The 19,238-nt window shown below is 34.6% G+C and overlaps 1 protein-coding gene across 2 annotated transcripts; it reads left to right on the forward strand.

Annotated features, from left to right (window-relative positions):
- Positions 1-209: 209 nt before the first annotated feature.
- On the forward strand, positions 210-15,000 carry LOC112043280 (uncharacterized). 2 transcript variants are annotated; one of them, XM_052881428.1, is made up of 2 exons: positions 210-327; positions 13,652-15,000. In XM_052881428.1, exons 1-2 carry the CDS (start codon positions 289-291, stop codon positions 14,720-14,722), a joined length of 1,110 nt encoding a protein of 369 aa, XP_052737388.1. In that variant the 5' UTR covers positions 210-288; the 3' UTR covers positions 14,723-15,000. The 2 variants fall into 2 exon arrangements, with proteins under 2 accessions (XP_052737388.1, XP_023934371.2); XM_024078603.2 differs by lacking the exon at positions 210-327 and adding an exon at positions 5,643-5,939.
- The last annotated feature ends 4,238 nt before the right edge of the window (positions 15,001-19,238 follow it).

Here is a 19,238-nt window from a genome sequence, read left to right on the forward strand (position 1 = left end):
TGATTTATAAGTAACCACGGACGGACAGATATGACGAAACTAAAGAGGTTCCTAGTCGTCTAAGGAACCCTAAAAAAAGAGGTCACCAACAAAGTTAAACCTGCGATTACTAGAGATAAATCTATAATCTTGAAACTTGTACTACACATCACAAACAAAACTTATCTCCGATTATACTGTCGGCCACGAGTACAGAGGGAGTTTGGACGGCTGCTGTGAACAGTTTTTGTGTTAAAAAGTGATGTGTTTGCGAAATATCGGACTAATAATTATTAAATTGATCCTAAAATGAAGTTGCCCTGCATTGTTCCAGGATGCCCTTATATTGTAAGTATTTGTTTTTTTTTAATACTCTACAAGTTAGCCCTTGACTACAATCCTGATGTTAAGTGAGGATGCAATCGAAGCAGTAGGTTGAAATCCACACTCCTTTCGGTTTTTACACAACATCGTACCGGAACGCTAAATCGCTTGGCGGCACGCATACCATTGCGCCACGGAGTCCGTATTTGTGTTATGGCTTGGCAAATTCGTTCGTAGGGCGGTAGAGATGCCCCGCGCGCACGATTTCATACCCGCGCAATCCTTCCCCTCCCGACGCCCGCATATCATGGGAGTGTCGTATAGCTATAGTATATAGCTATAGTACAACTATAACTAACTAACTATTACTAACTCCATAGTAACAATTGATAAAAGCGCAGTGTTTATCGACCCCCTATTGGATGACACGATGCCACAAAACATATCGAAGGGAGTCGATTACTTGCAACGCATGCTTTGTGTTTAAAAACTCCTAGAAAAGATGATCTCCAGTAGTCGATATCTATCTTAATCTTTTATTTTTTATTACTTCTTATTCTTGAAGTGGCTTAGCAGACAGAGCTTGTCCAACTGCCTCAATGCTTATTACAACCAAAGCAGAATTACTGTGTTTGATCCTGTATTTCAGGATCAAACACAGTAATTCTGCTTTGGTTGCACAAAACACAAACACAAAACTGAATAAATTGTAGTGTAGTAAAAATAATAATATAAAATAAAATAAATAAAAAATTGTAAAATAAGGACCTCGTAGTAATAGGCTATTAAGTACCTACTTTTTATCTCGGAAAAATACATTAAAGTGTTTAAAAAGGGACTGAAATTTCATAGTGTTTTTTTAGTGGAGGAAGTCGCTTGCGTTGCCTACTTTTTAATATTTTTGTAAGGAATGTCAATCTTATAAACAAATTAGCATGTATAACAATTAAGTAGATACAGTAGGTAGGTATATACTTTCTAACGAACGAAGATGTCTGCTAGTAATTAATGCCCATAACTCTTATCCTTATCGCTACGCGTATCCAAATTTCATCGTAAGAAAAAAAGACAGGCAAGACGCAAATTAATTTTCAGAAAGTGTGCTTCCTCGCAAATGTGTTACAAAACTTCGCATGACATAGTTACGTGCACTTTGATAATTACAGCCTCTGCTTCCTTGTAGCTCTCGTCTTTGGCTCGAGCTACAATATCGCCTCGGCTGTAATTTTCAACTTGCCGCACTTAAATCATGTACTATTACCGCTGTCATAAAAAAACGAAATATTATAAAAAAACACACTAGTGTTTTATAATCGCAATCTGGCGTATCAAATCCAGCTATCGACGTCCATTGATAAGAATTCATCATAACTCGTAACACGATGGATAAAGAAATGCATGGAGAAGATTTTTTTTTTAATTGGGATAAATACTATTTTTTGTTTAAGCAAATAATAATACAGAATGATAAGCATGGAGAAGATTTTTTTTTATTGAGATAAATACTATTTTTTGTTTTAGCAAGTATTAATACAGAAAGAATATCTGGACATAACTGAAAATATTTCGTGCCGTCTATCTTTATAAGGCTAAATCGCTGATCTTATTTAGATCTAAACTGATAAAATAAGGACCTCGTAGCAACAGGCTATTATAAAGCTAATTTTTATCTCGGAAAAATACATTAAAGTGTTTAAAAAGGGAGTAAAAATTTTGAACCTCTATTTCATCACTTTAAGAATTAAATTTTAAAAATTCTTGATTTACATTATATTTTATATTTTTTTTTAATGATTTATGAACAAATTTTTAAAACTGTAACTCTAAAAATGAAGGGTATAAAGTTTCATCCCCTATTTTACCCCTTAGGGGTAGAATTTATCAAAGTTATTTCTTAAAGAATGCGTGCGTTGATAGATCACTATGTCAGTCAGTCACCTTTGAGTTATATATATTTAGATATTATAAAGGCGAAAGTTTGTCTATGTAAGCAGATGTATCAGTTTAAATTATTTATTGTTACTGTAACTATTACGCCGCATATACTGAATGATATTTAGAATAGAGACAGACTATACTCAGTATTTACATTTAGGCTCCTTTTATACCGGATAATCCATGTTAAGAAATAGAATTTTACGCCAACGGAGTCGCGGTCTTCCGCTAGTATAACATACTAATTACTATAAACAAGACAGGTTTGTGAACGTTTTTATTAACTACTTACTTTAAAGTTACATACAACACTTAGTATAATAATACACGTAATTATAGGACATAGGTCGTTAGCCGTCGCTCCTAATTTATGCTCGCGAGCTATTTCGTACAACGTTCCAAAATTTTGAGCTTAATTTGCAAACGCTGAGTCGTGTTTCCAACAGTTTTGTGAATAGTCAATTACCTTATGTGGTACAGCGTGTACAGACAGTGGTACCGAATGTGATCTTACTTGTTCATTGAAAATGAATACTAGTTTAAACTGTGTGTAAAGTAAAGAAAATTTATAAATAACCAGCGGACGCTATGACTTCTTCCGCGTGGAATTCAGTTTTTCACAAATCCCACAGGAACCATGGATTTTTCCGAATTGAAAAGCAGCCTATGTGTAAATCAAGCAAATCACACTCACTCACCGACATACAAACTTTAGTTATTAAATATTAGTGTTATTGAGACTAATATAAAATTAATGAAATTTTCGAAAAAAGAAACGATTTATATATGTATAAAACACCCAATATTTTCATTTCATAAAAGTCAAACGTTACCAAAAATCCATATCATTATCCTAGAACAACATGCAAGTTTCTTTTCACGCAAACATTAGCCATTCTATTCCATACTATTACTTTACATTAAAATAATATTCTGTGATGGAAATAATTTTTATTAGAGAAACGAAAAACTTCAATTACATAATTTTAGTTTTTAAAATTTGGGTTTTATTTAAAACGCTGAATTTTTAATATAACAGTAACAGTAAAATGCACATAATTGAAAAGTTGCATGCCCCGAAACGGATTCCAAGCTATACCCGGAATCAGAGGTAGAGGTCATATTCACTGGGCTATCTCGGCTTACTTATGTGCATTTTAAGAAATTAAATATCATGTGCCTCAAACGGTGAAGGACGACATCGTGAGGAAACCTGCATACGTGACAATTTTCTTAATTCTCTACGTGTGTGAAGTCTGCCAATCCGCCAGCGTGGTGAATAAGGGGCCTAACCTCTCTCATTCTGAGAGGAAACTCGTAGTGTAGTGAGCCGAATATGGGTTGATAATGATGATGATGAACAGTAAAGTAATATTTGTCTTTTTAACCGACTTCCAAAAAGGAGGAGGTTCTACGTTCGGCTGTATGTATGTTTTTTTTTTTTTTTTTTTTTTTTTTATGTATGTCCAGCGATAATTCCGTCAATTATGGACCGATTTTAAAAATTCTTTTTTTGTTTTGAAGGGTTTACTTCCAGGGTGGTCCCATTTTTTTCATGTCAGGATCTGATGGTGGCATCCTGGAGAAATTGAGGGGAACTTTTGAAAGTTGTAGAGACGGCTAGTGCGTTTGTTAGTGTTTCCATAAGGTATTTTAAACCACTACAACTTTATGAAGGTTTGGAGTTGGTCTGATGATGGAGCCGAAACACAGACGATGGAACTCGTCAACGATTTACAGCAGTCACCTTTTGTTTGGGCTTGATTAATTTGTATTGATGAGTACTTTCCACCTGTATGGGTTGTGACTGTATTAAGGGTCTAGTGATGAAGACGATGGACAGTGAAGAGAACTCCTCGACGGTTCACAGTAGCTACCTTGTGTTTGGACTTGATAAATTTGTGTTGATGAGAACTTTCCACCTAGATGGATTGTGACTGTATTAAGGGTCTGATGAGGAAGACGAGGGACAGTGAAGAGAACTCCTCGACGGTTCACAGTAGCTACCTTGTGTTTGGACTTGATAAATTTGTGTTGATGAGAACTTTCCACCTAGATGGATTGTGACTGTATTAAGGGTCTGATGAGGAAGACGAGGGACAGTGAAGAGAACTCCTCGACGGTTCACAGTAGCTACCTTGTGTTTGGACTTGATAAATTTGAATTGATGAGAACTTTCCACCTAGATGGATTGTGACTGTATTAAGGGTCTGGTGATGAAGACGATGGACAGTGAAGAGAACTCCTCGACGGTTCACAGTAGCTACCTTGTGTTTGGACTTGATAAATTTGTGTTGATGAGAACTTTCCACCTAGATGGATTGTGACTGTATTAAGGGTCTGATGAGGAAGACGAGGGACAGTGAAGAGAACTCCTCGACGGTTCACAGTAGCTACCTTGTGTTTGGACTTGATAAATTTGAATTGATGAGAACTTTCCACCTAGATGGATTGTGACTGTATTAAGGGTCTGGTGATGAAGACGAAGCACAGTGAAGAGAACTCCTCGACGGCTCATAGTAGCTACCTTGGGTTTGGACTTGATAATTTTGTATTGATAAGAACTTTCCATTTAGATAGGTTGTGACTGTACACACGCAGTAGGTATGCTAACACTAAAAATAAAAAAATAAAAATTTTAATAAAAAAAATTCAACCGACTTCCAAGTCAAAAAATAACTAACTAAAAAGCAAAAAATAACATCTTACCTATGTGCTACCTTCTGATCAGTTTGAAGGCGGTGCCAAGCCAGTGATGTTTTAATTAAACACCATTTAACTACAAAATTTCTGTGGTTCTTTCAGAAACAGCTTTAATTAAAACACAACACTGGCTTGGCACCGCCTTCAAACTGATCAGAAGGTAGCACATAGGTAAGATGTTATTTTTTGCTTTTTAGTTAGTTATTTTTTGACTTGGAAGTCGGTTGAATTTTTTTTATTAAATATTGAGCTTCTAAGCAATCGCCTATAACGTACACAGCGTTATTCGAACGGGTCAGGCAGAGTCATGCCGTTTTTGCTACGTGTTGTATCAATTTTCGTGACTTTCGCATTTTTGCGAGCTCTTTGTGTTAAGCGATGCATCATTTTCCGGTACTCCGTTAGGCTTAATAACGTAATTACAACCGGGGCCATTGTTCTGTTGATTTGAATCAGTGTTTTCCCATAATTCGTACGAGACACGCGCTTTTTAAATTTGTAATGTATTTATTCTAATATATGTACTAATAATTAAAAAATATATATGATATATATCGTTAAAAAAATACAAAACCAGTATTTATTAATTTTAGTAGTTACGACAAACGATTTTTTTTTTTTTTAAATAAATGTGTTATTATTCTGTTTTAAACCAATTTTAAAATCATATTTATTGTTAAGAGGAGTAAAACAAAAAAAAATTGAGTTTGTTTAAAATTTTTGTTAATAAATAAATGATTACATCAAACGACTCTATTCCTTTTTAATCTCAGATAGGGCTCAACAATAAGTGAGTTGACGGTTATCGCGTTGCATCTCATTCTGATGTACGAATGTAGAAAGGGACGGGTGTATATTGTGATAACACTACAAAATTTCATAATGGAAGCATTCGCATTCAGGCGCAAGGATACAAAAGTAGGGCGCACAAATTGGACAGGAACCGTAAAGTGAAAAGGACTCCTCGTTTTGTTTGGATACATTAGAGGGAGACAATGGTAAATATTTTTAATTTTATATTAGACAAATTTTACACGGATAATATATATTATTTTATTATTTGTAATTTTTTTGAATATTCAATCGTACCTGCTTTTATTAAAAACTAGCGGACGCCCGCGACTTCGTTCGCGTGGAATTTAGTTTTTCACAAATCCCTCGGGAACCATGGATTTTTCCGGGATAAAACGTAGCCCATGTGTTAATCCATGCTATAATATATCTCAATACCAAATTTCAGCAAATTCGGTTAAGTAGTCGAGGAGTGAAGGATTAACAAACATTCATATCATTAAAATCATCAGTTTTCGCAAATCTCAGGAAACCATGGATTTTATCGGGATAAAAAGTAGCCTATGTGTTAATCCAGAATAAACTCCATTTCCATTCCAAATTTTAGCCAAATCGCTTCAGTAGTAGCGACGTTAAAGAGTAACAAACATCCAAACATCCAAAAATCCATACAAACTTTCGCGTGTATAATATTAGTAGGATTAATAGATTAGTCGGAAACAACTAAATTCTTAAAAATTGCATTTATTCTTGTATTAACTAATTTTTAAAATTAAAATCAATGCCAATGTCGTTATCAATCATATAAATAATTTTGAGATATTATCAAGAATTACTAGTTTTTCAATTAACAAAACAAGATATATTGAGGTATGCAAAATGAACTTTAATAATGGATAGGTATGTAACATTATTAAAAGTAAATTAATTGATTGTTAATCCAGCAGTTTGACTATTAATATTGAGATCCAAGATTCGATTTCCCGGTTAAGGCAATTAACAAGATCTTATGTAGCGGCAGTTTTTTTAATGGTCAATTATAATTAACGAGGTGGCATTTATTTTCCTTAAAAAAAAATCAGAAACATCTACAATATTTTGTATCTCTGAACTATAATAATCCGAACAAAACAACACAAATAAATAATTTTCCACACCCCAAATAAATCCGTAGTTTTTGAGAAAATTGTACGCAAGCAAATGTTTTTTTTTTCACTTTGTTTAGGTACCTAATAATTATGTATGTTTATATAAATTTGCATTGTATGCATTTTAAGAAATTAAATATTACGTGTCTCATACGGTGAAGGAAAACATCGTGAGGAAACCTGCACACCAGAGAATTTCTTAATTCTCTGCGTGTGTGAAGTCTGCCAATCTACTTGGCCTAACCCTTCTCATTCTGAGAGGAGACTCGGGCTCAGCAGTGAGCCGTATATGGGTAGATAACGAAGATTTTAATTTGAGAATGAGAATGTAAAATATAGAATAATTTGTAGATACAGTGTTTCCATTTACGTCCAACACTAGTTTATCCTAAAGTATCTCTTCTTCCAACCACTGCGCCACGCTGGTTTTTTAATACTGCAAAATCAATTGAATATGTAATTTCAAAAAGGCACATCTTTGAAAATTTTAAATGTGCAGGAATTTAAAAAAAACTAATTATTTTCTTAACATTTTTATATCGTTACATTTTGGTCTTAACTAGCCTTCGAAAATTACTAAAATTATTTATTTTAAAATTTATTTATATAATATTATGTTATTAGATAATTTAAATTTGTGAGATGTAGGTATGTATAGAATGTCCAACAAGTTTCGAAATTGCGTATTCAATTATGCCCTCAACAGAAACACATGTGTACGGTTTTTGCGAGAAACTTCTTGGAAATGCAAATTAAAATTCGCTGTTTGAACTCTTCAAAAGAGTCTTTTAAGTAGTTTTAATTTGTATTTGGATTAAACATTTAATTTGTAATGTACCTATAGCCATTAAAATTAAAATCTTCTCATTTATCTCAACGTCATTTGAAACATCATTTTATTACTTTACTAATGCAAACAAGGTAATTGGATACAAAAAATATTAGAAAACCTCTGACCGCGTGATAAATAATCACGATTTTTGTATTAGAAATCCCTTTCATGTAAAAATGTTAACCTTCTCTCAAAACTTAGGTATTTTATTAAGAAGAACGTCATCCAAATCGTTCCATCTGTTTAGGAGCTAGGATACCACAGACAAATACACAGATACAGACATAGGTACGAGATAAACTTAACAAACACTTTCTTTTTTTATTTTTTATTTTGAAAGACAAGTTAGCCCTTGATTGCGATTTCACTTGATGTTATGTGACCAAGTCTAAGGTGGAAGCGGGCATACGTGGAAGTAAAGGTAGAGGTACACTGATATAGCTATTCGTTCTACAGTCATATCTTACGGCGCCGAAATGAGGACACTGACAGCGAGGCTAGTCCACTAACTCCAAGTCGCTCATCGTGCTATGAAGAGAGCTATGCTTGGAATCTCTTTAATGGATAAAATCCAAAACGAAGTGATTCCCCCCCCCCCCCCCCTCTCCCCAGGTGGAGCGATGGTCTCCGGATGGCTGGCTTCGATTGGATGCAAAAAAGTCTTTGTCCATCAGTGGATGCATAATGGCTGATGATGATGATGATTTAGTAGAGTGGTGAGAGGTAACTAACCACGGCTGGTGCCGATCAGCCAGAGCTGAGGCAATTTAGAATTTAAAAAATATCTAAACTGAACCAAGCTGGGAATCCAACCCACGGAACTCTGTTGAGAACAGCACTACCAACTGCGTCAAAGATGTTGTCAAAAACTTAAAACATGCAAGTACAATGTAGGTGAGCCGTGGTAGCCCAGTGGATATGACCTCTGCCTCCGATTCCGGAGGGTGTGGGTTCGAAACCGGTCCGGGGCATGCACCTCCAACTTTTCAGTTGTGTGCATTTTAAGAAAATATCACGTGTCTCAATCGGTGAAGGAAAACATCGTGAGGAAACCTGCATACCAGAGAATTATCTTAATTTTCTGAGTGTGTTAAGTCTACCAATCCGCATTGGGCCAGCGTTGTAGACTATTGGCCTTACCTCTCTCATTCTGAGAGGAGACTCGAGCTCAGCAGTGAGCCGAATATGGGTTGATGACGACGACAATGTAGGTATGACCCAATAACAATGACCCAAGTACACGCGCTTCCTAATATAGCAGATTAGTGCAACCGTTCCACTTGATCCTTAATTAATATTGCTGGGAACGACGGCGGTTTGAGGCGTAGATAACTGAAATTATATTCTTCGATACAGCTATACCAGTGGTTAACCGCATCTATGTGACCTACAGCCTCAGACCAATTATTGTATAGGACCTGCCTCGCTAGACGTTACTTTTCTGTCAAAGTATATGATCAACGATCTAATGCGATTATAAAAACTGTCGGTATAGAATCGATGTTAAATAGTTGTAATCGTGTTCGTCGGTTAAAGAGCTCCGTAAAAATACCTTTTTGTGTAATTGAATTGTGTAAAAAACGGGCAAAAACTTCTAGTTTAGTATAAGATATATACAAAATTTAAGCTCGTTTTCCTCAGAAAATGACAGACAATTTTGTTCGTGACTATGAATGCGATACAGGTCCTTCTATAATTGGTCTGAGCCTACAGTACCTACACACCATTAATGCCTTGACTTAAAACATTTTAGTTTAGGTTTCCACCTCGCGCCATTTTTGTTTATTTTCTAAATTGTTCCATTTTTTATAGCTATACGTATATTTTTGTGTATTTGTTTGTGGCGACAAGCGAGACAATTATTTGGATTCGGTTTCTTTATTCCAAAGCTCGTTTATCGGCTTCAGTTTCTAGATTTCTATATCTATACTTATAATAAATCTGTAGAGCGGTCAATTCTGTACACGAAATATATTTCCAAAATAACTATCAGGGGCGGATTAGTGATCGATACTGATGTCAAAAATGCAATCAGTAAAATTTTTCTCTGTCTGTCTCGTTATAGAAACAAAAACTACTCGACGGATTTTAACGAAACTTGGTACAATTATTTTTCATACTCCTGGGCAGGTTATAGTATACTTATAGTATACGGGTGAAACCTCGGGGCTAGCGGTTCAGCCGTTTAGAAGATATTATGGGATATGTTTAGTATTCCTGGCTGTTACTAAGAATTAAAAAAACCCCATGTTGAGTCCTGCCATGATTAAGAACCTTAGACCTATATAGGCTAATCACTGGACCAACAAGGGAGAATTATAGAGGTCGTCAAAATAAATATAATCTATTCTAAAGAAATGCCACAAGTTCGAATATTAGTAGATACGCGTAGGCGTGTTAGGGTCCGTGTACATAACGCTTCGGGTCATATTGAAAGTTCGCTAAGGTGACCTAAAGCCAGTTACAGACTGGCTGACAATTTTATCTTTATCACCGCTGAACACTAGTCTCCTCTCAGAATGAGAAAGTTTAGACCAATAGTCCACCACGCTGGCCCAATTGGTTTCACACATGAACAAAATTAAGCACATTCTCAGATATGCAGGTTTTTTCACAATGTTTTTCCTTCACCGTTTGAGCCACGTGATATTTAATTTCAAATGCAAATAACTAAAAAGTTGGAGGTGCATGCTTCGAACCAGATTTCCACCTACGCCCTCCGGAATCGGAAGCAGAGAGGCTATTCTGTAACGATATTTTGATTACTTCGACGGTGTGAGCTTCGAACTCGCATCTATCGCTCTCTGTCTATAGTATCATGTTAGACAGAGGGAAATAGAGGTGAATTCTAAACTCGCACTTGCGATTTATACAAAACATCATTACGAATTAAGCCTCCAGAGGTCATATCTACTAGGTTATCACGACTTCGTGATAGCGCAGTTTTGGCAGACAATTTGCGGTAATTTGCAAAGTTCTATACGTAAATTTTTGTTACCTGTCAATTCAATTTATTTACATACATATTTATATTCAAGATACTATGACGTCTACATCTTCTGTTTACTAATACCTACAATCAGTCATTTCAGAGATGACTCTGAATACCCATTACGAACTCGATTTAGAAAATAAACAAATATGTACTTTTAGTGCCTACCCTATTTAAAAAAATTGTGCACGACACTGCGTTCAAAATCTACTAACCTATAGGTAACTAAACTAATTATATTAAATAACGATCTAAGTATGTTATTATGTAGTTAGTTACAACTAAATTTTGTAGCTCGTGTGTAATAAGCCTTACAATACGTAGAAATAAAAGGCTGGTAAGTTTTGTTTACCCACTTTGGAGACCCACAAATGGAAGAGGAAATGATAAGTACGCACTTACCTAGGTGCTTAAGAAAATTGGCATTTCATCGTAATATTATGAGGGAAATGAAAATTATTTTTTACCGGTTTAATAGTGTATGAAATTGAAAACCATCTCCGTTACGAAATTACGATTTACGAAATTACGAATTACAAAATATATAATATAATACAACTATAGCAGGTCCAATTCACATTATAGATATTTTGAAAATTTTTGTTTGGGGCATTATATAATCGATTTCGATACTGAAGCTAAAAAAAATTTTTTTGGATTTTTTGACTGTCTGTCTGTCCGTGTTTTTTTTTTTTTTTTTGTTATTCGGGCATCACGCTGAAACTACTGAACGAATTCATATGAATCTGAATTCTTTAAGACCATAATACGGAGAAGGTTATGGGATACTTTTTATTGCGAAAATAAAATAAGAAGGGGGTGAAATAGGGGTTGAAAGAAAAGAACTAAAGAAACCCAGTTTCAATACAAACTTGGGCCCAAAAAATTGGGTCATATAATAGAATTTCATGAGAATTTTCAGAAAAATGTATGTTAGCTAAATCAGCTAAATTATTTTTTAAAGGTACATTTACAACTTGACTGGATCCGTTCGAGATCAAGTTAATTTATCATCTAAGTTATCAATCATATTATTTCGTCTAAGATACGAAAAATATAAGATTTTTAGTATATTTTTCATTTCTATATCGTTCTGATATTAGGCCCTATTTTGGACTTCTCCTTCATTTAATAGTATGACTACAAAATTCTTTAAACAAGATAAAGCACTATCGTGAAAGATTAGTAACTTTATATTTTTCTACTTAAGATTCTTGAAATAATCTAATCAGTAACTATTATTTAAACACGATAAACAATATTAAAGAAAAGGGTAAATTACCTTCAGTTTGAATTGTAATGATTAATTGCAAAACTGTAGTTATTAGATCTAAATACATGATAATATACTTGTATGATTGAGGATCTGGATATTTGTCACCACATTTATAGCTCTATCATATCAATATTGCGTATGACCGATGACAATTTCATCATCGTAGTTCCCGTTGCTGTGAGAATACGAGTAGAAAATAATATAGTCTATGACTCTCACAAATACCGTGGCTTTCTAATAGTAAAAGAATTTTCAAAATCGGTTCAGTAGATCCATAGATTACCCTTACGAATACTAATGCCACAAATTATATCTCTACAAGATATTATAAGTATTGACATAGTGTTCTACGTGAAATCTAGTCTTAAGTTCTCTGCAAATCCTATTATTTAGTCAAAATGTATGACTTGACCGTTTCTTTGATTTACAATTCAAATGAAAATTTTATTTATTGAATAACATGTCATGTAACACATGTCGCATTCAGTAAGCTATAATCTTTGTTTAATTAAAACTAGTCGTGTATTCTACGTAACAAACATGTAATTTTAAAACTACCCGCATTTTTAGCAATCAAGTATTTTGATTTTATTGTATATAAAATTTAAGTCTAATTAGTCTGTAGCGAGTTCATAGTATTTCTCATATAAGCGGATTTAAGGTAATTCTTTTGAGAAAAATAAAGATCTTAAACCAGACAAGTCATCAAACCTTTGCCAATATTTAGCATTTGTGGTTAGTACAACATAAGACATGATCGTGATTAATTACCATCACTAACTTCAACCTTCATCTTTTGTCACGAAGAAAGAAATAGTACCTAAACAAATGCCTTCGAAAGTCAATCGATCAAACAGTCATTTCTTAACGATACAATGCTACAGAAAAAAACATCTGAATCAGAGTTAAGGCACACGTAAATGAAATATCATATTTTTTATCGAAAAGCCATTACTATGAAGGCGGAAATGTATAGAGTGCATTAGTCATTGATAGATCTGTTTCAAGGGGAAAGGGCCGTTAAATGGATAATATATTTTTCCTTTGAGAAAATCTTATATGAAGTTGTTTTTCCGTTTTCAATGTGACGGATAAGTTCCAAAACATTATCAGAGGTTAGGCTCTAAAAATACAATAAAACGCTGGATAATAAATAATTGGAATATTCTTGCAGAATACTTTTCATCCACTTTGTCAGGGGCACAAAATAAATGTACTTATTATTCAGAAACAATTACTGTCCCCGAAGGATAGAAAAATAACTCGTAGATAACTCGAATGAAGCGTAAAATTATGAAATAATATGTCTTTCTTAGGACGACACACTAATTTACGATAGGTGGCTTTAAAAGTCTTACGTGGCATTTAAGAAATCGAGTCATTCTGGAAAAGCGGAAATAAGTTTTGATAAAATTGTATGAGTAATTTGTGATACCGATGTTTGTTCCTTACTATATTATGTCGATTAGTCTTAATCACTTTTATGTTGAATTTGTTCATAAAACTTTGTTGTAACATTGATAATTTAATCGGTCGAGGTTTTAAAAACAAATCAAGCGACAAAGGAATTTTTATGAAACTGTTGATAAGATTGTTTTATTAGTTAACCGGACTTTGTTAATATTTCTTACTCATGTATGACCTAATGTGAAATATTTTTTTATTTTCAGAGTAAACTCTTCCGATCAAAATCAAGTGACTTCGAGAACGAGGCATTAGAGGCACACAACGAGTACAGACGAGAGCATGGAACTCCGCCGTTAGTTTTGAATAAAGAAATCAGTAAAATAAGCCAAAAATGGGCTGAAGAGCTAGCTAGAAATGATAACATGTCATATAGCGTGAATCAAACGTACGGAGAAAGCGTTTATTGCGGTTGGTCTCCTGACCCAAATGTAAAAATACGAGCGAAAGATTGCGTCGACAGATGGTACAGCGAAATCAATGACTATTCCTTTGGAAAGGAACCCGATGTATTAAACTGTGGACATTTCACACAGATCATATGGAGAGACACTAGAGAGCTAGGCGTGGGCAACGCTAAGAGCAAATCTGGTAAACTCTACGTTGTCGCCAATTACTATCCTCCTGGCAACTTCAGTGGACAATTCGTTAAAAACGTCCCACCAGCCGGGTTTATGCAATTCCGTTCCACATCCACTTACAGTTCAACAACTTCTAGAGAGTCAAACAATAATTTATCACCACCATCACCTAATCATAGAAACAGTAAAAATCTAAGTGATTATGCATCAGATTTGGTCACTATATTTAGATCAACTTCAATATCAGACAGTAAGTTTGAAGATGAGTTTCTGCAAGCCCACAATGAATATAGAGCTAAACATAAAGTGCCGCCACTGGAACTCAATAAGAAATTATGTAAATATGCTGAAGAATGGGCCAAGGCTATAGCTAAAAAAGCCAAAGTAGAACACCGTGATCAAAATGAATATGGTGAAAACATATTCTACGCATGGTCGAGCGATCCTAACTTTACCCTAACTGGAAGAGCTCCTGTAGATAAATGGTACAGTGAAATCAAATGCCACGCGTTTGGTAAGGAGCCGAATAATTTAGGTTCCGGACATTTCACCCAGGTCGTGTGGGAAGACAGCAAGGAAGTCGGCGTGGGTGTTGCTAGAACCAAGGAAGGTCAAGTTTACGTTGTAGCTAACTATTACCCGCCTGGCAATATTATAGGAAGCTTTGCGAGTAAAGTCCACCCACCTGTGAATTAGTTTTCGTATTTCCCATTATTGAAAGCCTTTTATACATTCCAAAGAAATAAATATAATTGTTGTTTTTACTACGTTAACAAATCAGTATTTTTATAAAAATGATTATTAGTTATGCCAATGGAAATACAAAAATTTAGGTTAATAAGTTGGAACATTAACATAGTTTGTTTATAACAGTTACTGCCGATACACCTCGTGACCTACTCTTACTCTAATTTATACTTATGTTAATAATTTTTATACATTTTTGATGAACATAAATGCGTCTTATATTTTAAGTTTGTATGTTGTTTTATTGTTGTTGTTCTAGTTGTAACAGTTATCAAGCTGATTGTCCACCTAACAATAAAAAGAAAAGTATTACTTGCACAAAAATAATATTGTATACAAACAAAGAAACTCTTGTACCTCTTCCAAGTAAGTCGGCTTCCATCTTAAAGTGGAATTCATAGACGTTGCAGGGGCTCCCCCAGCGGGCCATTCACCCGATAAGTGTCGAATTCTCAAACGCATAGAGTTTAAATTCGACACCCAGTGGGTGAACGATTCGTTGGGGGCGCCCCCAAAACATCTATGAATTTCACTGTTAGACTGGATCGTCCCTTAACATCATGTACGATCTCTGTCAAGGGCTTACTTGTGGAATATAACAAGAAAAATCAATAAAAATCTAACATCGTTTTAATTTAGGTGAATAAATCTTAGGATCCTCACTTAACACCGGATGACATGTCCTTGAATAAAACGAGTAAAAGGCTCGATCAGTTTGATATTCTAAACTCATATTCATGTTAAACTCACACGTAAAAAGTCAATGTGACTTCTCCTATTTACACCACGATTTTAATCGCTTTTTCCGTTGTTCCATTTTAAAGTTATTCATGCTTTCTTATTTTTTCTTAGTCTTTTAGATACCTCTTAATTTTCTGGCAACACCACCAAAATTTTAAAAATAATAAGACATACTAAAATGACCAATTAAAGGTCAACTATTTTCCCTGGATATCTACCAATACCAAATCCACTACGAGTGATGTAGATTAAGCATGGCCACCTCATCGCTCACGGGTTACTCATACCTACTGTTCATTTAAATCCGGAACAAGTGTGTCATGAAAAATGTACCCTATTACCTTCGCTTAGAAAACATTTTCTTTTACAAAAAGTTGAAGTATTTCCCAGTAAAAATATTCTATGAAGATTTAACCCTGGATATTTACTGGAATTATCTAAATAACATATTTTATCTACTAACATAATTTTAATTCATAAAAATATTTAACTACTTTAAAGTAAAAAAACATATTACTATTTAGTACAGGGAGAGATCTGTCAAGATAATTTATAGTTTTTAAGTAGGTGCATAATTTTTAGGCCTCATAAACTATCCACGACTAAAACCTCATTAAAATAAAAGAAGGCAAGAAAGGGGTCACAAAAGCATCACATCAAGTTATTTTTACAAGGTTTAATTTTCACTGTTATTTTAAATCAAATAAACAACTGCTTTGAAGAAAAACCGATCAATAGGTACCGTATAGGTTTGTAGGTAGCAGTCGATCTTACTCATTGTATATTTATTTCACGGTTTGCTAACTGCATTTTAAATTAAACAAACGTAAAAATCAGTCATAAGTCAGATCAAAATATACAACCAATTAACTTTAGCCAATAATTTTAACGATTTAGAACTTTAAAACAATAGTATTTGAGTATGAAATTGGTTTGCGTTTCATTATAATACTGTTTTAAATGTCATTGTTAGTTAAAAGGAAAACGTGACACGTTTTACATCTTATTCAGAAAAAGTTAAATTAGTAAAATGAAGTGCACAGTTTTTGTGTGGTTTATATTATTTGTAAGTAGCACGTATTATTGTATAAGGTATAGGCATCGATCGTAGATCATTAGATGGGCCTCAAAGCGTCGTGTAATTGTCATTGGTTTCGCACATTGAGTACGTCATCACTCGTAACACATTTCTCTTTATTCATGTCGTGGCTTGTGTTTTTAGACTTCCAAAATAAACACGAAGGCATAATTAAAGGATTAAAATGAATAAATACAGTAAATACTTTTTAAGTCCACGTCCACTTACAGCATGTGCTTGTTACGTACTAAGATAAAATGTGCGTGCACGTCTTTGGGTAATAACATAAAATTGTGCGTTCTTTAGTATGGAGGGGCCCATCTAACGATTTATATCGATGGGTATAGGTACGTCAATGGTCGTAATAGGAGTGTAGGGTGCCCCCCACTAGGTAGAAGGACGACTTCTGGAAGGTGGCTGGCATCGATTAGATGCAGAAAGCCAAAAGTAGAGGGCTGGCGCTGCTTAAAAGAAGCCTATGTCCAGCAGTGGATGCATAATGGCTGATGGTGATGATGATAATGACGTCATTGGTTTACCTCGTTAGTCCAATGGGTAGTCAATGTACCTCCGGATTATGAGTTCCTAAGTTGGGACAGACTATAAAATACTGAGCTTTCCTTTCTTTTATGAGATGTTTAACAAAAACTCTCAGCCTGGGGTTAGGAAATTTGTGGTGTTACAACTCCTGTACCCCGCAGAGCACGTTAAGCCATCAGTTTTGGTCATTATCATTAACATCTTAGGTATCAATACATAAGTACCACCCTAAACCTAATTGCGGTCTTAGGTTGAAATATGGTTTTTTCTGTCTTTCGAGAAATTATCAATATTGATCTGGAGTTAGAAAGACAGAGTTTTCAGACTGCAAAGAAAGATGACTACCATCATTATTAGGTAACATTAAGACTTGGAAATGAACGTTATGTTGGAAACATATTGAAGTTAGAGTCAGAGATAATTTCGTTATCAAAAGTACGACAGAAAAAAACTTCTTCATTATACTATGCTGTATTTTTAATAGGTAAATCTAAATAATTATCTTCCTTTTAGAGTATTTCTCTATCAGTATCAAAAGATATACACCCAAGGGACTTGCGAAGATTTATTAAGATTATTCAAGTAAGTATCTACCTACAGTCATGTATAATAATCATAATCAAAGACCTACACAAAATATTTTAACAAGCTATGGACAGCGATCTAGTACCACCACTAAAAATGGCATATCACTGGGTCTGCAGCATTTTGTGACATTTTTAAATACCTTAACACAAAATGTTGTCTATTTCCCTACATATTCGCACTCAAAATACCCATTTAAAAATTAGCAGTTATTATGTGTGGCAATATCAGAATTAATATTAATAAAGAACCTATTTATTCCTTTCTATTTTATTCCTTTCCAACAGCCCCTCTAATTCACATTGCTTTCTGGGTGATTATACTACGTACCAATATTTATTGTTTTAAATATATTATCTATTGGTTTAAATGTTATGTTCTGATTTTTCCTTTTTTCCTTCGTAGGAAAGGAGGAAATAAATAATAATAAACTTATTAATTGATTATGAAACACGGCTAAAACTCACGTAATACAACGTCAGAGTATGCCCGACTAGTTACGAACTCTTCGGGCCTTAGTCAGTTTGGATCGTGCCACGTTGCAAGAACCAGCTCATGATTAAGGGCGGACGGGAGGCTTCGGTCGTGGCTAGTTACCACCCTACCGACAAAAACGTACCGCCAAGCGATCTAGCATTCCGTTACGATGTGTAGAAACCGAAAGGGGTGTGGATTTTCATCCATCCTAACAAGTCAGCCCGCTTCCATCTTAGATTGCATCATCACTTACCAACAGGTGAGATTGTAGTAAATTGCATACTTGTAAAGAATAAAAAAAAACTTAATTTCTGTTCTAAAACTACAAGTTTATTATACATAGTTAATTAATAAAACTCTGGTATTTCGATAGAGGGTGTAGTTATTCACAGAGCGTGTAACAAAAGAGGCTCAGTGAGTTAGGCTAACTTTTGTTAACTGTCACTTCGTAACGCGTCCACAAGTTTGTACCAGAGTTTCAGGGTCGGATCGGAGTGCATAATCATGTTAGCCGCCCAAATCCTATTGTTAACGTAACGAAATTCGTCAAATGGACAAACGTACTTAACAAACAAGCAAGAGTATCTAATTTAAATGGTCGTGTCCTAAAATATACTAAACTTACCGACGACCCGCGGTTTCGGATAAAATATAGCCTATTTTACTCGCTGAGTTTTCCATTAATCGTCTCGTCTGAGTGGAAACCCAAATTCCTTACCCGTCGAATTTTAAATACCAACCAGCAACCTACTTCCTTTCTCTCCCCCTTTACCTTATAAGTATCCCCTAGCCAGCCTATGGCACTTTTCGCCCCCTTTATAGTATACGGTCACTTCTCATGAGCCTAGCTATCAGAAAACAAAAATAGTTTTTAAAAGTCGAATGGTATTTCCAGAAATTGGAGTGTTCAAACAAATAAACAAATATAAAAGAAATTTTCCGCTTTATATTATTAGTATTTTCTAATTAGTAGAGGTATAACCTTTCTCGTTTGTCCAGTGGTCCTTGCCTTGTACAAATATTATACGAAATATGTTTTTTCCA

The sequence above is a fragment of the Bicyclus anynana genome, chromosome 4 (assembly GCF_947172395.1).
Source record: "Bicyclus anynana chromosome 4, ilBicAnyn1.1, whole genome shotgun sequence".
In the NCBI taxonomy this organism is placed as follows: domain Eukaryota; kingdom Metazoa; phylum Arthropoda; class Insecta; order Lepidoptera; family Nymphalidae; genus Bicyclus; species Bicyclus anynana.

Bases quoted from the DNA above. Each gene is read 5' to 3' on its own strand.
- LOC112043280 (XM_052881428.1), top strand. From the start codon at position 289: ATGAAGTTGCCCTGCATTGTTCCAGGATGCCCTTATATT. The intron at 328-13,651 runs GTAAGTATTTGT...TTTTATTTTCAG, and splicing joins TTCCAGGATGCCCTTATATT to AGTAAACTCTTCCGATCAAA.